Here is an 18,309-nt window from a genome sequence, read left to right as displayed (position 1 = left end):
CTGTCCTTGTCACATCCATGGAATCTGAGGACAGCATGCAGACCGAAGCCAAAGATGAGGGAAATTGGTCTGGATTACAGGGAGCCATTGGATGTCGAGCCATGTCATGTAGAAAAAACTAATCAAATGTACTGTTCGATAGTATTTAATAATTTTCAACCAGAATACAATAGTCTCTTCAAGCAATTTACAGAACAGTTTAAGATTAATTTATATTTAAGGAGTTTGCACAATATATTCTAAATCTCTAAACATTCTAAGTGTCTATCTAGTTCCTATACACTCTAACTTAATTTTACATTAGTAAGCACATTGGGGAATCTTTTTCAGTTCTTAATATAGACACATGCTTCCTAGGAAAGAGCAGTTTGGAAGCTGATCACTGATTAGAGCCACTGTCAGTCCTATTAAAAAAATTTTGTAGTTTTCCCTGTGTATATTTTATGATCTATTTCCTTTTTAAAAGCTAGAATTCAGTTTTCAACGGAATAAACATAAAATGATGTCTAAAATTTTAAAATGTTAAGTAAATTTCTTTCTGAGCAGCTCTAGGCTGGGATATTCAAATTTGATCACAACCAACAAAAACTCCTAACACACTACTGAGAAAAATACAGTGGTGTTTAGTTGCCCAACATAATGACTCGGGAGTAAAAAGTCTTTGTTCTTTTTTCACTAATAAATACACAGTAAAAGGCCAAAATGATACAAGTTTTTAGGATGAGGCAAAAACTAAGATACCTTTGATACCTAAGTGGCATATAGGTTTAATTTTTTGAGACATTAATTTATTGATTTTAATTGACAATTAACTGACATTAGTTAATGCTGAGTTCATTTCCTTTGAACAATAAAATGACTCTATCTCAGTTAATTGTGGCCTAGCAAAAATATTTCTGCCTCACCTGATCCAACCTCTGTCCCTCCCCCAGTGGAATTCTGTAAGAAAAGATGTAATGCGCTAGGCAGATGGCAGTCTATTTCCTAATATGGAGAGCTGAGCAAGGCTCAAATTTCATCAGCTGCACCTCACTGAGAGATGAGGAACTGGCATTTCCCCAAAGGACAGGTTTTCATTGATAAGTTTGTCCCTGGTCATTTCCCTTTGTGTAACAAACAGATCCTCTACCATCCAGATAAACATTGTTAGCATCAGACATTATACCAAAAACACTATTGTCTTTGGCAAACATGAAGTGGAAATTCATATTGACTGGAAAACAAACAAAAACTGGCAATTTATCTGGTACTGTGTAGAACTAAAATACCTTCCTATCTGAAAATACAGATTGAGTTTACATTAAAAGTGGATACCAGCTAATGGTGTGAATTGTCCTGTGCCTGGCCAATGGAGTCTGGACACTGGTCCAGTTCTTCCCCTTGCATGTGCTGGACTGCTTTTTACAGTAATAGATCAGACCATTTGATACATGTCCTACCATCATTATCACAACCTGACCTTAAATCTTTTCAAACATACAAAAAGATGCCAGATTGGAAGTTTCGGAATCTTTCTCCTGAGAGATCTCTGAAATTAAGAAAACAGTTCTCTTTTCTTCCTTCCTTCCTGTGGGGCCTATACATTCATGATTGATGGATGAAATTTAAAAAAATAATAAATTCCTTCTATATGTTTAAGGTTTAAAATCTTCAAATTCTTGTCCTGTTAATGAGTCCCAACTCTCATATTTTTGTTTTGAAGCTTGTTATAAAAAGTATGCAGCCGGGATTTGAATGTATGGTACCTGGGGCATTCTCAGGGTAGCGAATGTAAGTATGTGTGTGGTATGCAAATGCTCATAACTTACAGCATAATAGATCTACTCGCACGAAAGGAATACTTCTTAGAAGCTAACAGCATTCAAGAGTCTGCCCATTTACGCCATCATGTTTTACTCTCATCTCAATAATGAGAGCAAACAACTAATGCAACTCCTAATTACTAGCTTCCTGTGATCATGTTCAGTTTGCATCCATGGTTAAGGTCTGCAGTCCCCACTCAGGTTGGCAGTGAAACCAAAACCCCAGCACTGTGCATAAGTCTTACCAATACAGATCAATCCTGTTGAGCTGAGTTTGCTGCCAGGAGAACATTCACAATTGAAAGATCCAAGGTTGTTCCTGCAGGCCCCATTGACACATGGGTTGCTTTCACATTCATTTATATCTACAATCCAGAAGGAAAACATTCTGTTAGAACTGCCATGTGTTTCTGGAAAATATTATTCCAACAAGCCATGCTATGCCAGAATGTCTGGTAAACTTGGCTCTTGCAATTTTATTATGGATCTATGAGGCATAAAGTGAATGGGGAATGGAGACATGAATTTCACAGTGTGGATACACACAGACATGGCTAGGGGATCAGGAGGACTATAGGAATCAGCCCAATATTGCAAAGGGGTTAGTGTGTTACTTGTCACTATTTCAGTGCAACTTTATGTAAATTGAATTGATTTCCCCCTCAATAAGATATAATTGCCCTGTGGGAAATCTGAAATCTGAATACATGGAAAGAACATATATATTCCTGGGTACAATATGTTGTGCACAAAGGTTGACTGTTTCTGTCATCTGTGGCTCTGGGAGCTTTCACAAGAAGTAAAAAGCCTGTATTAGAGACAATATATCACAATGTTGGCTTTCACTCCAAATTCCTGGGTACAAGTCAGGAGACAAGGATGAAGCTTTAATACTGAGGAGAGCATTCTCTTTTAGGCCCCTCTACCTGCCTCTCTCTTCAGCCTGTTCACATTTAGATGTATGGTGTGGAAAGTCTGTTAAAGCACAATTGATTTTGGTAAAATTAAAAAAAAATCACTTTCAATTGCTTAAAGCAGACCTTTCCTATCATTAATCTGCATTGAATCCTTAATCAAATTAGACCATGTAATATAAACAATTGCTATTGAGGGTTAGAAGTAAACAGAGCATGCCCATGTTCTCAAGTGGTAACTAAAGCAAATCTGAAGCCAACAGAATTAGTTTAACAGGAGTTAATTAAAAATAAATACAGGCTTCGGTCCAAGTAATAGAAACAATATCCAAAACTGACTCTCTGTATAAATTCAACTGCTCAACTTAAAGAAGAGATGCAAAGATTTCTTTTTGTACTTGGTTAACTATGTGAAATAGGTCAGCATACCTCAAGGCATTTTTTTGTTGCTGTTGAACACAGGTTTCTGAGTTCACCACAGCACTTTTTTCTAAACACCTCTTTGAATTGAATATTGAATACTATATTGAGGAAAACAAGAAAATAACTAAAATGCTACAATGCTTAACGCCTGAACGTCTCAAGTCAATATAAACCAAACTGGTCTTGAAAAGGCAGGGCTCACTACTCATCTGCAAGTCTGTGGACTTGAAATGCAAATTTAAAAATCAATGTGGAAAATGGCTATGGGGGGTGCCTGGGTGGCTCAGTGGGTTAAAGCCTCAGCCTTCAGCTCAGGTCATGGTCCCAGGGTCCTGGGATCAAGCTCCGCATTGGGCTCTCTGCTCAGCAGGGAGCCTGCTTCCCCCTCTCTCTCTGCCTGCCTCTCTGCCTACTTGTGATCTCTGTCTGTCAAATAAATAAATAAAATCTTAAAAAAAAAAAAAAGAAAAGAAAATGGCTATGGACTTTGTTACTTCAAGAAGTACACAGGTACTAATTTAATTCATGAAGTAGAAATTGAAGAAATATGAATTCATCTTTTTTTCTTCAAGTTGTTTGTGCCAAGAAATCCTCTTAAAGGAAAAATACAAGAGCAAGTTTTATAAATACAGCACAGATTTGGAAAGAAAACATCTATTCCAGAGTACTGAAATTCTTTTAGTAAAAACACAATGTAAAAAAGGAATCAGAGAGCCAAAAAAAAAAAAACAAAAACAAAAACAAAAAACCAACCCCCAAACAAAGAAAACAAGGAGGAGATAAGTAATCTGAGGACAAACTATATATAATTCACCTATTAATTTCATTTGTAAGACACTCCCCAGAAAGCAAAATGTCAGTATCATATATTTCCAAATTCCTATTCTAAATTAAGCAGTTATAAACTCCAAAACTATAAACCCATGCAATGACAGCTACAAATATCAAGTGTTTAATTTTTCTTTAAATACAATGTTTTTATGTTATAAATGTCATGGAACCAGGAATTGAAACAGTTCACTGTACATTCCTGGAAATAAACTTCAAAGCACATCTGGTTTACATTTAACTAGTTATGTCACTGGAAACACAATCTAAACCACAGTGCTTGCTGTAAAAATGTTAACTTTCACAGACTCACAGAGCTCAGAAAAAACGAAAATAATTTTTTTGTAATTTCAGTCTGAAATATGAGGATCTTTATTATCACTGCTATTTATTATATATTTAAAACAGCCTGTTGAAAACATAAATGACAAGAAAATTAGTGACTATAGTAAATATATACAGAGAAAGCACAAATCTCAAGTGAATCTGCTAATACTTCCCTGCCTCGTCTTTGGAAATTAGTTTAGAAAGAACAGAAAAAAGAGAAGTGCTTTGGGCAGATACACTTACTGTGTGAATGCAATGGCAGAAATAAGAAGACCCAAGGGAAAAAGAAATTTGTGGCCTTAAAGTTGTTTTTTTATTTCTTTAAGCCACTTAATAAAATGCAAATAACTTAGCAGTGGGAAGAAAGTAAGAACTAAGTTATTTGGTTAGGTTTCTCACAATAAATCATTTTTATTTCCAGCAATGTCGTAAGACTACAGCCAAAATAGTTCTCTGTCATTTCTCTTCTCTCTACATAAGATGAACTTCTTTCTTAGGAATGACAGATATATATTTCATATTAAAGAAAAGGCTTAGATTTATCAGGAACAATTATCCTCTGGACAAAAATAAAGGGCACTCTTTCTAACCAATGCTGCTGCCTGATTTAGTATTAATGTTCCTCATGTGTATGTAATCATCCTGCATTATATTATTAAGCATTATTAGCTCCTACTCTTTGAGTGTTCCTATAGGCGGGAGAGTCCCCAACCTTTGATTTGTTTTGGTATTTGGGCCCTTTGTACCCTTCGACCCCATTTTACCTGTTAAAATGGTGGGAATATGCTATAAATATCACTGACAAATTCAGTATACAAATAGAACTTGGACCAAACCTATTCAAAGACAGTTCAGTTTTCCCCATCATGTGCTTCTCTCATAATAGCACCGAAGGGTATTGTGACTGTGGACAGGGAAACAAGTTCATCAGCTTCCTAGTTAAACCAAGAAGGTGTCCTAAAGTGCTCTTGCTTTCAGTGCTTCTTGACATTTAACAGAAGCTTATCCTCAAAAACAAAATAGGTAAAAACTGATAAAGAGCAGTGGGAAAAAGAGCTGAAAGTCGGGAACAAAGAAAAAAAAATACAACCCTTGAATTCCCTTCCCCCATCCTCCAAAAAAATGTATGGAGGAGATATGGCTGAATATTTTTTTTTTTTTTTTTTTACAAAGTACGAAGTTTCTCAGAGCAATTCTGAAGGATGACAGGTGTCAGAGCGGGGTGGGAATGGGTGCTAGGAAACATTCTAGGTGAGCATAGTGGCAAAGCCTGAGCTACTTTGAAAAGACAATTTTTCTGTCTGACAGAAAGATCTTCAAAACTCTATGAGTTTTGAAAAAAACTGCTCAACTATGGAGAAGATGAATCCTCAAGTACTTTAACTAGGACTGAAGTTTAGTGCTCTTCTTGGAGGAGCTCCTCCAAAAGGACAGTTAATAGGACTAAGTTTAGAGAAAGTACATTTTATACCAAGGTTCTCTTTTCTTTTTTATTTTTCTTCTTTTTTCCAGGCTAATTACTGTTTTTCAATGGCCCCTCCAATTCAATCCAAACTTAGAATCGCACTTTGTAATTGCATTTCATTGATTTTGGCTGAGTTACTCGTGTTCTGGCATGTTGTTCAAGTCCTAACTTATTTCTGTTCACAAGAATGCTTTGAAATGAAACAATAAGACAGAGAGAATGTTAACGTCTTTTTGCATCATATTACTATTGCCCTTTTCTTGGCTATGGAGTCACTAAGAAATAAATACTTTAACAGATAAGGAAAGGTCTGTTCAAAATAATTAAAGATGAAATCTTTTTTTTTTTTAAGTGACTTTGGCAGCAGTTTCTGGATTCAAGAATGTCATCATACACTTCTACAGGCCCACACAGCGAGACTTAAAAAGAGCAATGACCAGTAGTCATACAACAGATTATTCTGAGATACACAGCACTTTCCTCAAGGAACAAAAACATAACTGATGCATGCTGCCTGCTTAGCTGGTATCTCAGCGGAAATGAGGCTTTTTGTCATGGAAGTCACTCACATAATGTCCCCTCTACAGGAATGTAGTCAGAAGGAAACGAGTACGTTTTAAAAAAGTGATTTATGATCTAGAACCCCAAATAATAACTTTTGAATCATCAAATAGGAAAACTTTCTTAGACTATAAATTTATATAAGATGGCCATTTCTATTCAAGCCCCAAATATTTTCTGGGCCAATCTCTGAGGCATATCAATCATGTCATAAATCAAATGCCTCAGGGCTGACCTTGCCATTACAACTCAGGATAGTGTGAATGTGTCACAGTAGTTTTTCAAAGGGGAAAAGAAAACAAACAAAAATCTGACATTTAATTTCAGCAAGTAAAATGCACTGGCTCTTTTCACTTTTCTCCCCCCTGCTAACTTCAAAGTGTTTGCTGAGATTTTATCTGAATGGAACAAAAGTGATAGATTTGTAAACTGGGTTAAGTACATGCTATTTCCTTCCTTCCTTCCTTCATTCCTCCCTCTGTCCCTCTTTCTTTCCTTTTTTCTTTCTTTTCTTTCTCTCTCTTCTTTCTTTAAATAATGACTTATTTATTTAAGGAATCTCTACACACAATGTGTGGCTCAAACTCAGGACCCCAAGATCAAGAGTCACACACTCCACCCACCGAGCCAGCCAGGTGCCCCAGTACATGCTATTACTAAAACTGGCAGATGAGCTGAAAGACATGATTACATTTAAAGAATATTCAGACAACACTCTGTTTTCTATCTTATTTCATCCATGTACTTGAGGAACATCTGTGCCTATCTAGGTACTTACTACTCACACGTAAGACGAAGAAGGTGGCTCTTACCTTCACATGTCTCTGTCTCAGTCCTGAACACATACCCGGGGGGGCATGTGCAGCTGTAACTCCCAGGCGTGTTTCTGCATAGGCCATTGTCACAGAGCAGTCTGTTGACCAAGCACTCATCAATGTCTGAAAGCAACCATTGGAAGACAGGAGATACATATGGGGAAATGGACAGCTCAGCGACCAACGAGGTTTTATTTTTATTTGTTTTTTTTTCTCTCATCCCTCCTTGATTTCATCTCTCCTTTTAGAAAATTAGTATACTTTTAGTCCAAGTATAGTTGACATACAATATTATATGCAATGCTCACCATGGTAAGTGTAGGAACCATCTGTCCCCAGCCATACAAAGTTCTTACAATATTGACTGTATTTCCTATGCTGTACTTTTCATCCCCAGAACTTATTTATTTTACAACTGGAAGCTGGCACTTCTTAATCCACTTTGCCTATCTCACCCATCTGCCCACCACTCTTAGTCTTTTTATGCCCAAAGCACACTCCTTGATCTTAAGCAAAATATATTTGGTTTTACTCATATGGGACATTCCTATACTGGTAGCTACTGTGAAAATGTTTTGAAGTCCCTGGAATGAAAATACACACACACACACACACATTATGTATTTTAAAGCACCAACGAAATATATTAAAAAAAAACTGACTTGCCTATATATTTATTTATATGTATTAAAAAGTAACAGATAATTTCTAAAAAAAATTTCTGATTAAAATTATAATAAAAATACATTAAATGGCAGCTAAAGAAAAGGTGTTTACTACTCTTTATGCATTGTGTTTTTACTTCAGAAAAAAGTCATTTTTAATGGGAAATTAATGACCTATTTAGTATATTCCTTTAGCGGTCCAGAACAGCCTAGAAAATATCTACAGCTTAGGTTTAAGAATTCACACTGAATTTTACCTTCTTATCCACATTTATTTTTGCAAATGTAGTTAATAACAGAAAGAAAAATTGCAGTTCGGAGAGAAAAGTTCCTTCAACTTACACTTTTAGACTTGCAAATAATAATTGTTCCTTATACCAAACAAGATATACAATATATATTGTGAAAATTTGAAAAACAGATTAGAAAAATATTTGCTATGATACCATCAGCTCTGATAAACATTATTTTTTTGGTGTTTTATCTGATTTTTTTTTCCTTTGGATGTTATGTTTTTGCTCTAATTCTGAATCTTGATTTTTAAAAACCTTATATTTTAAACATTACTGTAAATTTCCCCATGATTGTTGCATTAAGTGTCTCTATCACAAATTATTTACCCACTAGTGAATAACCCACATGCTATGGGTTAAATTGTGTCCCTCAAAAAAAGTTATGTTGAAGTCATAATGTGACCTTATTTGGAAATAGCAATGTTTTAGGAGTAATTAAGTTAAAATGACATCATTAGGGTAAACCGTAATCCCATACGATTGCTGTCCATAAAAAAGGGGAAATGAAATGATGTGAGACAACAACAAGATGATGTGAAAATACATAGGGAAAAGATGGACATATGACCGCAGTGATGCACCTGCAAGCTAAAGAACATCAGGATTGCAAGCAAACACCAGAGGCTAGATGAGGGAAGGAGGAATCCTCTCCCAGAGCCATAAGAGCACAGCCCTCGGGAAGCCTTGATTTTAGACTTCTGGCTTTACAACTGTGAGATAAGACATTTCTTTTGCTTTAAGCAACTCAAATTTTGGTATGTTGTTAAGGCAACCGTAGCAAACTAAAACTGAAAATTGCCTTCATTTACATTTGTAAAATGTAGTTTTAATTCTTATCAAAACTATGCATATACCTACTTTAAAAAGTGAAGGAGCACCACGAACCGTGTCCAGTTTATAGACGCTCACTGAATCTCCCTGTTTTCAGTAGGGTGCCTGTGTGCTCAACTGCACTTGGGAATTATGCTGGAAGTAACTTTGCTTCTGGTAAATATAAGCTAGCTGGTTTACATATTTTTATGAATTTCAATAATCTTTCCCTGTATCAAAATCTATTGTAAGTACATGACATTTAATACAGCTCTTTCCATCTATCTGTATGTATGTCTTCAACTCAAGATCACATGAATACACTCAATAAAAGCCAGTACCACAAGTACAGAAAAACGTATTTCTTTCTAATTATAATCACCAATACTTGGATGTAAGAGTCATCAATGGTTAGTAACAATTATTACATATGATGGATTAAAAACATTCATTTTTTAAAAGTAGACTCAAGTACTCTATGAGAAAGCCTAAATTCTTCACAAATTCTTGAATATATGAACTATGTACTTGAGTTTTTCCGAACATTGTTTTATAAATTACAAAAAGAAAAACCGATCTCAGTGATCATGTTTGGATAAGTTATAGCAACTAGCTGTTTCCTTTTAAGTCAAACTTTCCTCAACCTGTAATACTTTATTTTCTTAACTTCTTATTACCCACACTGCTCTATTAGCTCTGAAGTCCATTTCTTAGTGAAAAATTATAGGATTAAGATACATGCAGAAATACAACAGGCTAAAAATTGGGTATGCATCCATTCATTTGGAATAAGAATGGTTTAAATACTAAGTTATGCCAATAAAAACTTTGTTACTGTGTAACAGAACTGGGTAGATTCCAGTATTTTTATCTCTTGGTACTAAGAAAGAAACAAGGGAAACTATAAGATCTGCAGTTTTATTCACTTATTTGTATTTTGATTTCTCTTATAATTCATGAAATTAAACTATACACAATACTCTTCTATAAATATAGCAACTTACCAATACAGTTTCTTCCAGAGACATCTGGTTCATAGCCACTGTTGCAATTACAACGGTAACTACCACGTAAATTTTCACAAATTCCATTGGCACATATATCGGGATCCAAAGCACATTCATTGATATCTGCATTAAATGTTCAAAGTTTAATGCTCACAAATATTTTATTGTTTGTTGATACATGCAGGCCTAATAAAGACCATTCAACATATTAAGTGTTTACCTCTGCAAACCCACAATCTATCTGTCTTTCAGAAAGGGAAAGAAAATGAAAATAAGGAATAAGAGAATAAAACTGAGGGATACAGGACAATTCTTGGTAAGTTAAAAGAAAAATGAAGGGAACTGGCAGAAATTCAAAGGACTAACCCATGTAATGTGCCTGTATTTATAATAAAATTAATAAAGAAATTTATAGGCTGTTGGCTCAAAATCCAAAGAAAAACTTAACCAGATAGGTAATATAACCATCTAATTAAAAGACAAACATTTACTAGGGTGCCCTGTATAATTTTATAGTCCCCAAAGGCACAGAATATTTCTATTTTATTATCATTTTTTACAGTCAAGTAAGTGATATGATACTTAATAAATATTTCTCATTGTTGATAAGTTGAAATTAATGGAGAGGACAGTTCAAACGTGGGTGCTTGAGAACACAATGGTTGGCAATGAGCCACGAACCAGACTACTCTGTCAACCAGGGGCAGCAAGACTTGCGGAATGATGCACTTATATGAGCAATCTAGCAGTTCCAACAAGGGGCTGGCTCTGCTGGGGTGATGGTATCGAGAGGGGGTGAGCAAAAACAAATGTTGGTCACCATGCTCAAATTTTAATCCTAACAACTGTTTCCTAGAATTTGGAGACCTTAAAATACTCTAGAAATGTCAGCTATTTCATTTTGGGGAGAAACATCCATGTAACAGTTTGTTTATTCTGGTTTTTGATATTCATCATAAAGTTGCAATATTGCTGTCAACTCAACTGTAATGTGTCTAAAATCTCAAACATGAAAAGAGAAAAAAATATACATAAAGTGAAGACTAACAGTACCCTAGAGTTAAAAAAACACAAAAGAAACTATATGTATATACTATACATATAGTATAGAACTTACAGCAAACATATAGCAAACTTCTACATATAGTAGAAGAACTTTAAAGTTATAAACACATATTTATTTAATATTCAAGGTTTCATGGTTGAATTTTGTGTATCATATTACTAAGTTTTATTAAGATAAGAAAATGTCAGTGAATTTCACTTCCTTAAATATAGAAACATCTCAGAATTTTTAAACATAAACAATCTGAACTTATTTTTAGGGTAGTAAATCCCAAACTTAATCCATTTCAAGTATCTCTTAAAGATTTTTTTTAATCATGTCAGCACCATTATTTAATATTTTTCTTTAAAATGATTCACTTTTCTTTAAACCTAGATACCAACTTCAGTCTCTTCTTAAGCAATAGTACCTGCAAAATTATGGGTGTAGCTTGATAGGGACATTTTCAACAATATATATATTTAACAGATAAATATTTATCTATTATGAAAAATGTACAACTACATACCACTTAATAAATGTAGCTTATAATCACTGTTCTAAGAGACAATTTATCTTATTATTTTATGCTGATATATTTTAAAAATATTAAATACATTCATATTCATTCCATAATTACTATAAGAGTGAGAACCGAATAGAGTTACCTCTTCCATCCACAGTGATCCCTACTCCACTACTACAAAGACCATGGAATTCAGCTAGAAGACAAGACAAAACAAAACAGAACAAAACAAAAAACACATAAATTAAAAACTCCAAACTCTATCTCTCCATACATGAGTCACTTACCTCACTCCAAAAGTATTCTGAAGAAAAATTACTGGCAAATAAATTTTTTTTAATTAAATTTTTAATTTATTTAAAGCGTAACAGTATTCATTGTTTTTTCACCACACCCAGTGCTCCATGCAATCTGTGCCCTCCCTAATACCCACCACCTGGTTCCCCCACCCTCCCACCCCGCCCCTTCAAAACCCTCAGGTTGTTTTTCAGAGTCCATAGTCTCTCATGGTTCACCTCCCCTTCCAATTTCCCTCAACTCCCTTCTCCTCTCCATCTACCCTTGTCCTCTATATTATTTGTTATGCTCCACCAATAAGTGAAACCATATGATACTTGACTTTCTCTGTTTGACTTATTTCACTCAGCATAATAATTTTTAAAATGAAAAAGTGATTACTCTTTTCTAGCACGTGATTATTGTAACAATTTCAAAATCACAAGCATAAAAAAAATTAGTGATTATCACTCTGAATACAGTTAAAACACTGATAAAGGTTTCAAACATTTTCTACATATGGAAACTTTTTAAAAAAACCCAAATTGCATTGTAGAGAATGTATTTTAATATTTTTTGTCTCAATAACAAAACTATAATAAACAATACTTGGTATAAGAGCATTTACCATGTGTCTGGTGTTATTCTAGCATTTTACATCTAATAATTTATTTGATCCTCCCAATATTAGGAACTGGATAATTATTTTATTGAAGTGTAGGTGATACACAATATTACATTAATTTTCGGTGTACAACATTGTGACCGGACAATTTGATACATTCTGTTGTGCTCATCACAAGTGCAGCAATGATTCCTCACCACACAACACAGTTAAAACAGCACTGACTGTATTCCCTATGCTGCGCCTTCATCCGTGTAACTTACTGATTCCATAACTGGAAGGCTATACCTACCACTCTCCTTCATCCATTTGGCTTAACCTTTTACCCCCTCCCACTAGTTTGTTTGTTTGTTTGTTCTCTGTATTTATGGCTCTGCTTCAACTTCTGTTTCTTTATTTGTTTTTTTTTAGCTTTCACATATAAATCAACCCATATGGCATTCATCTTTGTCTGACTTATTTCACTTAGCATTATACCCTCTAGGTCCATCCTACCTATTGCAAATGGCAAGATTTCATTTTTTTCGTAGCCGAATAATATTCACAAACCAGATACCATTAGTTCCCCTCTCCGACACCTGAGAAAATTGGGACACAGATGGAAGTGACTTGCCCCAGATCATAGAAGGTTAAGTGGGGAAAGGCTGGGATCCTCTACATTGTATCACATACATTTCATGTTAATATTCCATTTAAATATAGACTATTATATATTTTTTCTCATAGAGACTATTAAATATTTTTTCTCAGTTATGTGGATACACCACATTTATTCAAACAATCTCTTAATGATGAAATCAAGTTTGTCCAACTTTATAACAATTATAAGAATAATATGAAATTTAAATTTATCACTAAGTTAATCTCTTAGTAAAACTGCTCAGAATTATGCCTCTTTTTAAGGCTTCTGCTAGTTTTCCTCTTCCTACATGTCCCAGGTCAGCCTTCAATCAGCAGTATGAGAGAGTACCCATATGGGCAAAAGCAATATAATAAACAAAAATGATGTCTTATTTTAACTTTCTTTCAAGTTGAGTACATTCTCTCATGTGGTTCTCTACCATTTGCATTTGTGCTTTGTGAAATCCTGTTTGTGTGCATTGAACTTTTTTCTATAGATGATTTCAACTTTCCTTACAGATTAATGCAAATTCCTTATAAATTAAGGAACATGTTTTTCCAAGTTACACGTGTATTTTAGTGTTTGGTTTCTGCTCTGAAAGCCCTCCATTATTACAAAATAACAAAAAAGTTAATATATTCTATCTACAAGAGGATTATTTTGTAAGGTCTAGCACAGGGAGCTAACTTCGTATTTTTTCTAATATTTATCAACAATATTTGTTACTTATTTCAATCTTTCCTCACTGACCTAAATGGCATCTTTATTGTACCCAACATTCCCATTTAAAGTCACATCTGTTCCTAGATTCCAGGTTTCATTAGTTCACTCATCATTTTATCTAGTCTTTGTATTTCTTTGATAACATGCACAATTGACATCAATATTTTTAGGGCAAGAGTTCCTATATGAACTCTTTTTTCAAAAAAATATCATGCTCAGTTCCTTCCAGAAGAACTCTGATGCTCTGCTAAGATTTGAACAATTCACTTATGATTTTCGACAGAATTACAAGCCATTTCTCTTTGCTAGAATGCATTTCTTCCACCCTCTACCTGGAATGTTCTTTTTTAAAAAATATTTTATTTATTTATTTGACAGAGAGGGAAGAGAGATCACAAGTAGGCAGAGGGGCAAGGCAGAGAGAGAGGGGTGGGGGGAAGCAGGCTCCCCGCTGAGCAGAGAGCCCGAGGCGGGACTCGATCCCAGGACCCTGAGATCATGACCCGAGCTGAAGGCAGAGGCTTAACCCACTGAGCCACCCAGGCGCCCACCTGGAATGTTCTTAAGCCTTTTTTCAAGACCAAACTGAGCAGAAGCCCACCCCCACCCCCAGCCCCCTGAAGTCCCTCCCAGCTTCCCCAGACCACTTACTGCTTCTTCCTCTGTGCTCTCCAGTTCTGTTTCCGTCCCTCTTATGGCACTAACCATAATAACCTGTAGTTTATATGTTTGCCTGCCTATGCTCTCAACTATTCCCCACTTTAAAGAAAAAAAGAGATTGTGTTTATTCTTGAATCCCTACTATATTTACACAAATTTGGTACAGATTTGTAAAAATACGAATAACCAAGAGTCAGAACAGTCAAAGAAATAGACCATGCAATCTGCCTGTATTTGTGAATAAATTAGTAAAAATGTTCATTACTTGCTGGAACTACTGACAGACTGCATCCTTAGACTACGCTTTGGCAAGATGAAAAATAAATAAAATCAGGCTGTTGTGAATTTAACATAACCTTGAAAATAACAGTGGATTTTAGGCTATTCACCTTCCCAATGATCGGAAACAGTGAGGCTAAGGAATCCACGTAAGAAATCCGTTCTAACAATCCTAATTAGGTCAGCAAATACTTTCTTCTATTCCCTGTGTGTACTCTGCCCAGGGATCATAGGTAACTACAGGTCAAATCTCATCATATGCCTCAAATACCAACACAGATTTGGAATTCTTCAACAGAAAACAGAGCCGATATACTCTTTGGCCAAATATTTAACGTTACCTTTCCAGATTCTTTACCAGATGTGAAACTGGCAAATGGGGGCTACCTGAATTTTTAGCAGGGCAGGGCTGGCAGGGCTCCCCAAAACCGTAGTCAGGATTGGCACAGCAGCATTCGGACTTGGTCACCGCACCCGGAAAAGGACGGACACACACTCCCTTCTTGATCCCACCATAGCACGTACTGCGCATGTGAGTATCTAAAAGGAGGGAGAAGAATAGTAATTTGAGATGCTGCTACAGATAAAGGGATTTCAAAACCGAGGGCTTCTTTAACCTAAATGGCTACTAGATGGGAAGTTTCTGGAGGGCTCCTGACACTTTTCTTCTTCTTTGTATCTTTAGCATATAACAGTGCTCAGAAATCAACAAATGTGTACTGTCGACAATTCTTTTTTTTTTTTTTCCCCTTTTCCTCCATGAAGTTTTATGCACTAAACAAGCATTCATTACCACACTTACCCCCCAGGCCTTTTACAGAAGCAGGTATATAACACCACTGTTATAAACATCACTTCGAGCTCATATCACTGGCTACCCAATACTCAAAATGACACATTTTATTTCTATTTTGGAAGTTCTCAGAACAACAAAATGCAGTGAACTAAACAACCTTGAGAGGACACTGCTTGGTCATGAGATTTCTTACTTCAACTTTCTGAGTTAGAGGGCCTTTCTTGTCAACCCCCAGCTGACTACTGTGAACTATGTTTTAATCTCAGACTCTCAAAACCCAGTTATAAAAATAATAGCCACTGGTATGTGTCCTTAGCCTTGCATTAGTTGCTTTACAGACATCATCCCATTGAACATTCTCATCAACAGGTCCATAGGACAGTGATCATTATCCGTACTTTGTTGATGAGGAAGGCAAGGTTCAGAGGGATTCTTTAAGTAGCTCCAAGCTCTAGACTACCCAGTGCCCAAGCTGGAGTTCATACTCAGGCTGTGGGACTCCTAAAGCTCTTCCTCTTCCTGCTGTGTGTCCCTAAGAAGCATATTCGGCTTAGGCTCTCACTCTGAATTCTCATAAAATATGCTACAACTTTATGAGACAGTAAATGGTGAACTATAAAAAACACAGATCACCAGAGAGGCCAGAGAAGCAGCATAGCTTTTAAACACTACACTGACAAAGTTATTCAAAACTTGTTGGAAATAATTTTATCTACTTATTACACAGAGTAACCCACTGTGTCACCTACTGCTTTCTTAAGATCTGGTGATGTTTGTCATTAAAAAGTGAGATTTATAGCTGCACCAGACGATGAGATGTGTGAACGCTCATATGGAAGAGGACATGAAATTTACCACAAAAATCCTCCAGAGAGGACATGTTGTCCCCTTCTGCTTCTGCTGAGATGGAGGTTAGCAAAGTTAGCTCTGAGTTACACATAAGAGTAGGACATGACTCAAAGACAAATATGCACAAATAGAATATAGTTTGATTTACAATATGATTTTTGTAACTAGGATAACATCTATTATCTCAGAAGGCATCAGAGATGGTCAAAATTTTTTCTATGTCCATGTTGAGAAGATAATCCTCACAGTTTTTAGAAGCAAGATGATAAAAAGCCGATGGTACTCACTGGTGGAGAGAGACAAATTACATATTGCTCTGGGTTACAGATTATCTAAGTTGTTTAGAATACCCAACACCAGAAAAGCAAAGTGGCTACCTATGTGTAGGTTTTGGGGACACGGACTGTCCTGGGTTCTGGTCCCTGTGGGATGGACCTTATGTGAAATATTTAACACTTGCCTCATTCATTAAATAAGGACAGAGTTTACATAATAAATGAGAGTTGTTTGTTAAGCACTAACCACAGTGTGTAAGACATACAGGAAATACTCAAAAAACATGGTGACTACCTTATTTCTCTCTTCTATTTTTAATGAGGACAGTCAACCTTTTCCTGTTAAAAGGTACCAGGTTGGAACTCTAGTTCATAATAACTAACACTAACTGCTCATGGGTGAACAGGGTAGGAGGCATCAAAAGCTCCATCACATAAATGTTTTGATGAGGACCTGGACCGAAATGCTGCTGAGCTGTATGTTTTCCATGTTATCGAATTCCTTCATCACTCTTACTTAAAGAATAGAATTTTTTAAAGGATTTTCTCAGATTCTACATACCACTGGTAAAGTGTGTTTGGATGCAAAATGTTAATTTCATTTTATTCTTTCTTTAGTGTCAACCTTTCTTTATTGCCTAAAGTAGCAACTCTAAGACTATGCCTTAGATATGATGCTGCTATTCTAATAAAATAGTAACAACTGTAAGAGCTAACTTACTGGGCATGCTCTAAATGCTAGACACCATTCAAAGCTTTATACAAGTAAGTCTAATATTAACTTATTTAATTGTCAAAAAACTAAGGAGGCAAGGAGGTACAGAGAGGTAATGTATCTTGCCTAAAGCCACAGAGCTAATAAAGAGCACAATTAGGACAAAGAAAATTAACCTTTTAACTAAGAGAAATGTCAAACAGTATTGATAAAGATGTCAAAATACTACTCAGCTAATTTAAGAAGATGTTAAAAAGGAAACTTCAGCTGAAATCCCAAGGTACTAAATATCAAATAACAAGGTGAATTTTGAGACTACATCCTGAAGGAAGCGGATATGGAAATGACTTGCCAGGTCTTGAAAACCCTCCCAATTAAGAGAAGATTTTTCGAGCAGGAATTTTTTGGCATGAGCTGGATTATGAGTTCGGGGTGCTCCTATCCTCACCACTGGTCCGAAGAGAAGAGCTTCACAGGGAGCAGGTTAGAAGTTTTGTGTGTCCAGCAGCTCTGCCCGGGACACCTACAGGCAAAAGTGAGTGGCTGCTATTCCTACTGGAGGGGCAGGTGATATCCACCTCTATTCGTAAGGTGAACGTAAGGGCAAAGGATGGTGTGTCTTTTGGATTAGATGTGGGCCACACAAAGAGAGAGGATCCTAAAACAATGGTGTGGAGGAGTGCTGAGATAGCATCAGGCAGAGCCTATCTGGACTACTAAAGACCAGAGAATGGGGGAGGAGGGTCCCCAGGAGAAGAAGGCAGTGTCTGGATCTCAGGAAGGTCAGATGAATAGTTCTGGAGGAACCACGAAAGAAAGGGGTGCTTTAAACATTGGGGAAGCCCAAAATCCTTGAAGCCATCCTAAGATGGTCACCAGTGTATCTGTCTCCCTTCTCACCTCTTCTCCTGCTCTTTGACCCTGTGGAGTCTGAAAACATCCTACTCAAGGACATCAGGAAGCTTGTGAGAGAAGTTTTAACTTCAAGTCAGGTTCAGAATATTATTA

At 36.0% G+C, this 18,309-nt stretch overlaps 1 protein-coding gene across 1 annotated transcript in view; it reads right to left on the bottom strand.

Annotated features, from left to right (window-relative positions):
- Positions 1-18,309, bottom strand: part of FBN2 (fibrillin 2) — a gene marked incomplete at both ends in the record, with an annotated part of 261,800 nt that overhangs the window by 81,455 nt on the left and 162,036 nt on the right. Inside the window, 5 exons of the mRNA XM_080804778.1 lie at positions 2,048-2,167; positions 7,133-7,258; positions 9,908-10,033; positions 11,624-11,677; positions 15,054-15,206. Of these exons, the coding sequence (XP_080660904.1) occupies positions 2,048-2,167; positions 7,133-7,258; positions 9,908-10,033; positions 11,624-11,677; positions 15,054-15,206 (579 nt within the window). The remainder of the gene's footprint in view (positions 1-2,047; positions 2,168-7,132; positions 7,259-9,907; positions 10,034-11,623; positions 11,678-15,053; positions 15,207-18,309) is intronic.

This window comes from Martes martes (assembly GCF_963455335.1).
Source record: "Martes martes genome assembly, chromosome: 5".
NCBI classification, from domain to species: domain Eukaryota; kingdom Metazoa; phylum Chordata; class Mammalia; order Carnivora; family Mustelidae; genus Martes; species Martes martes.
Note: the sequence above shows the minus strand (reverse complement) of the source record. Positions and strands in the feature narration are given on the sequence as shown.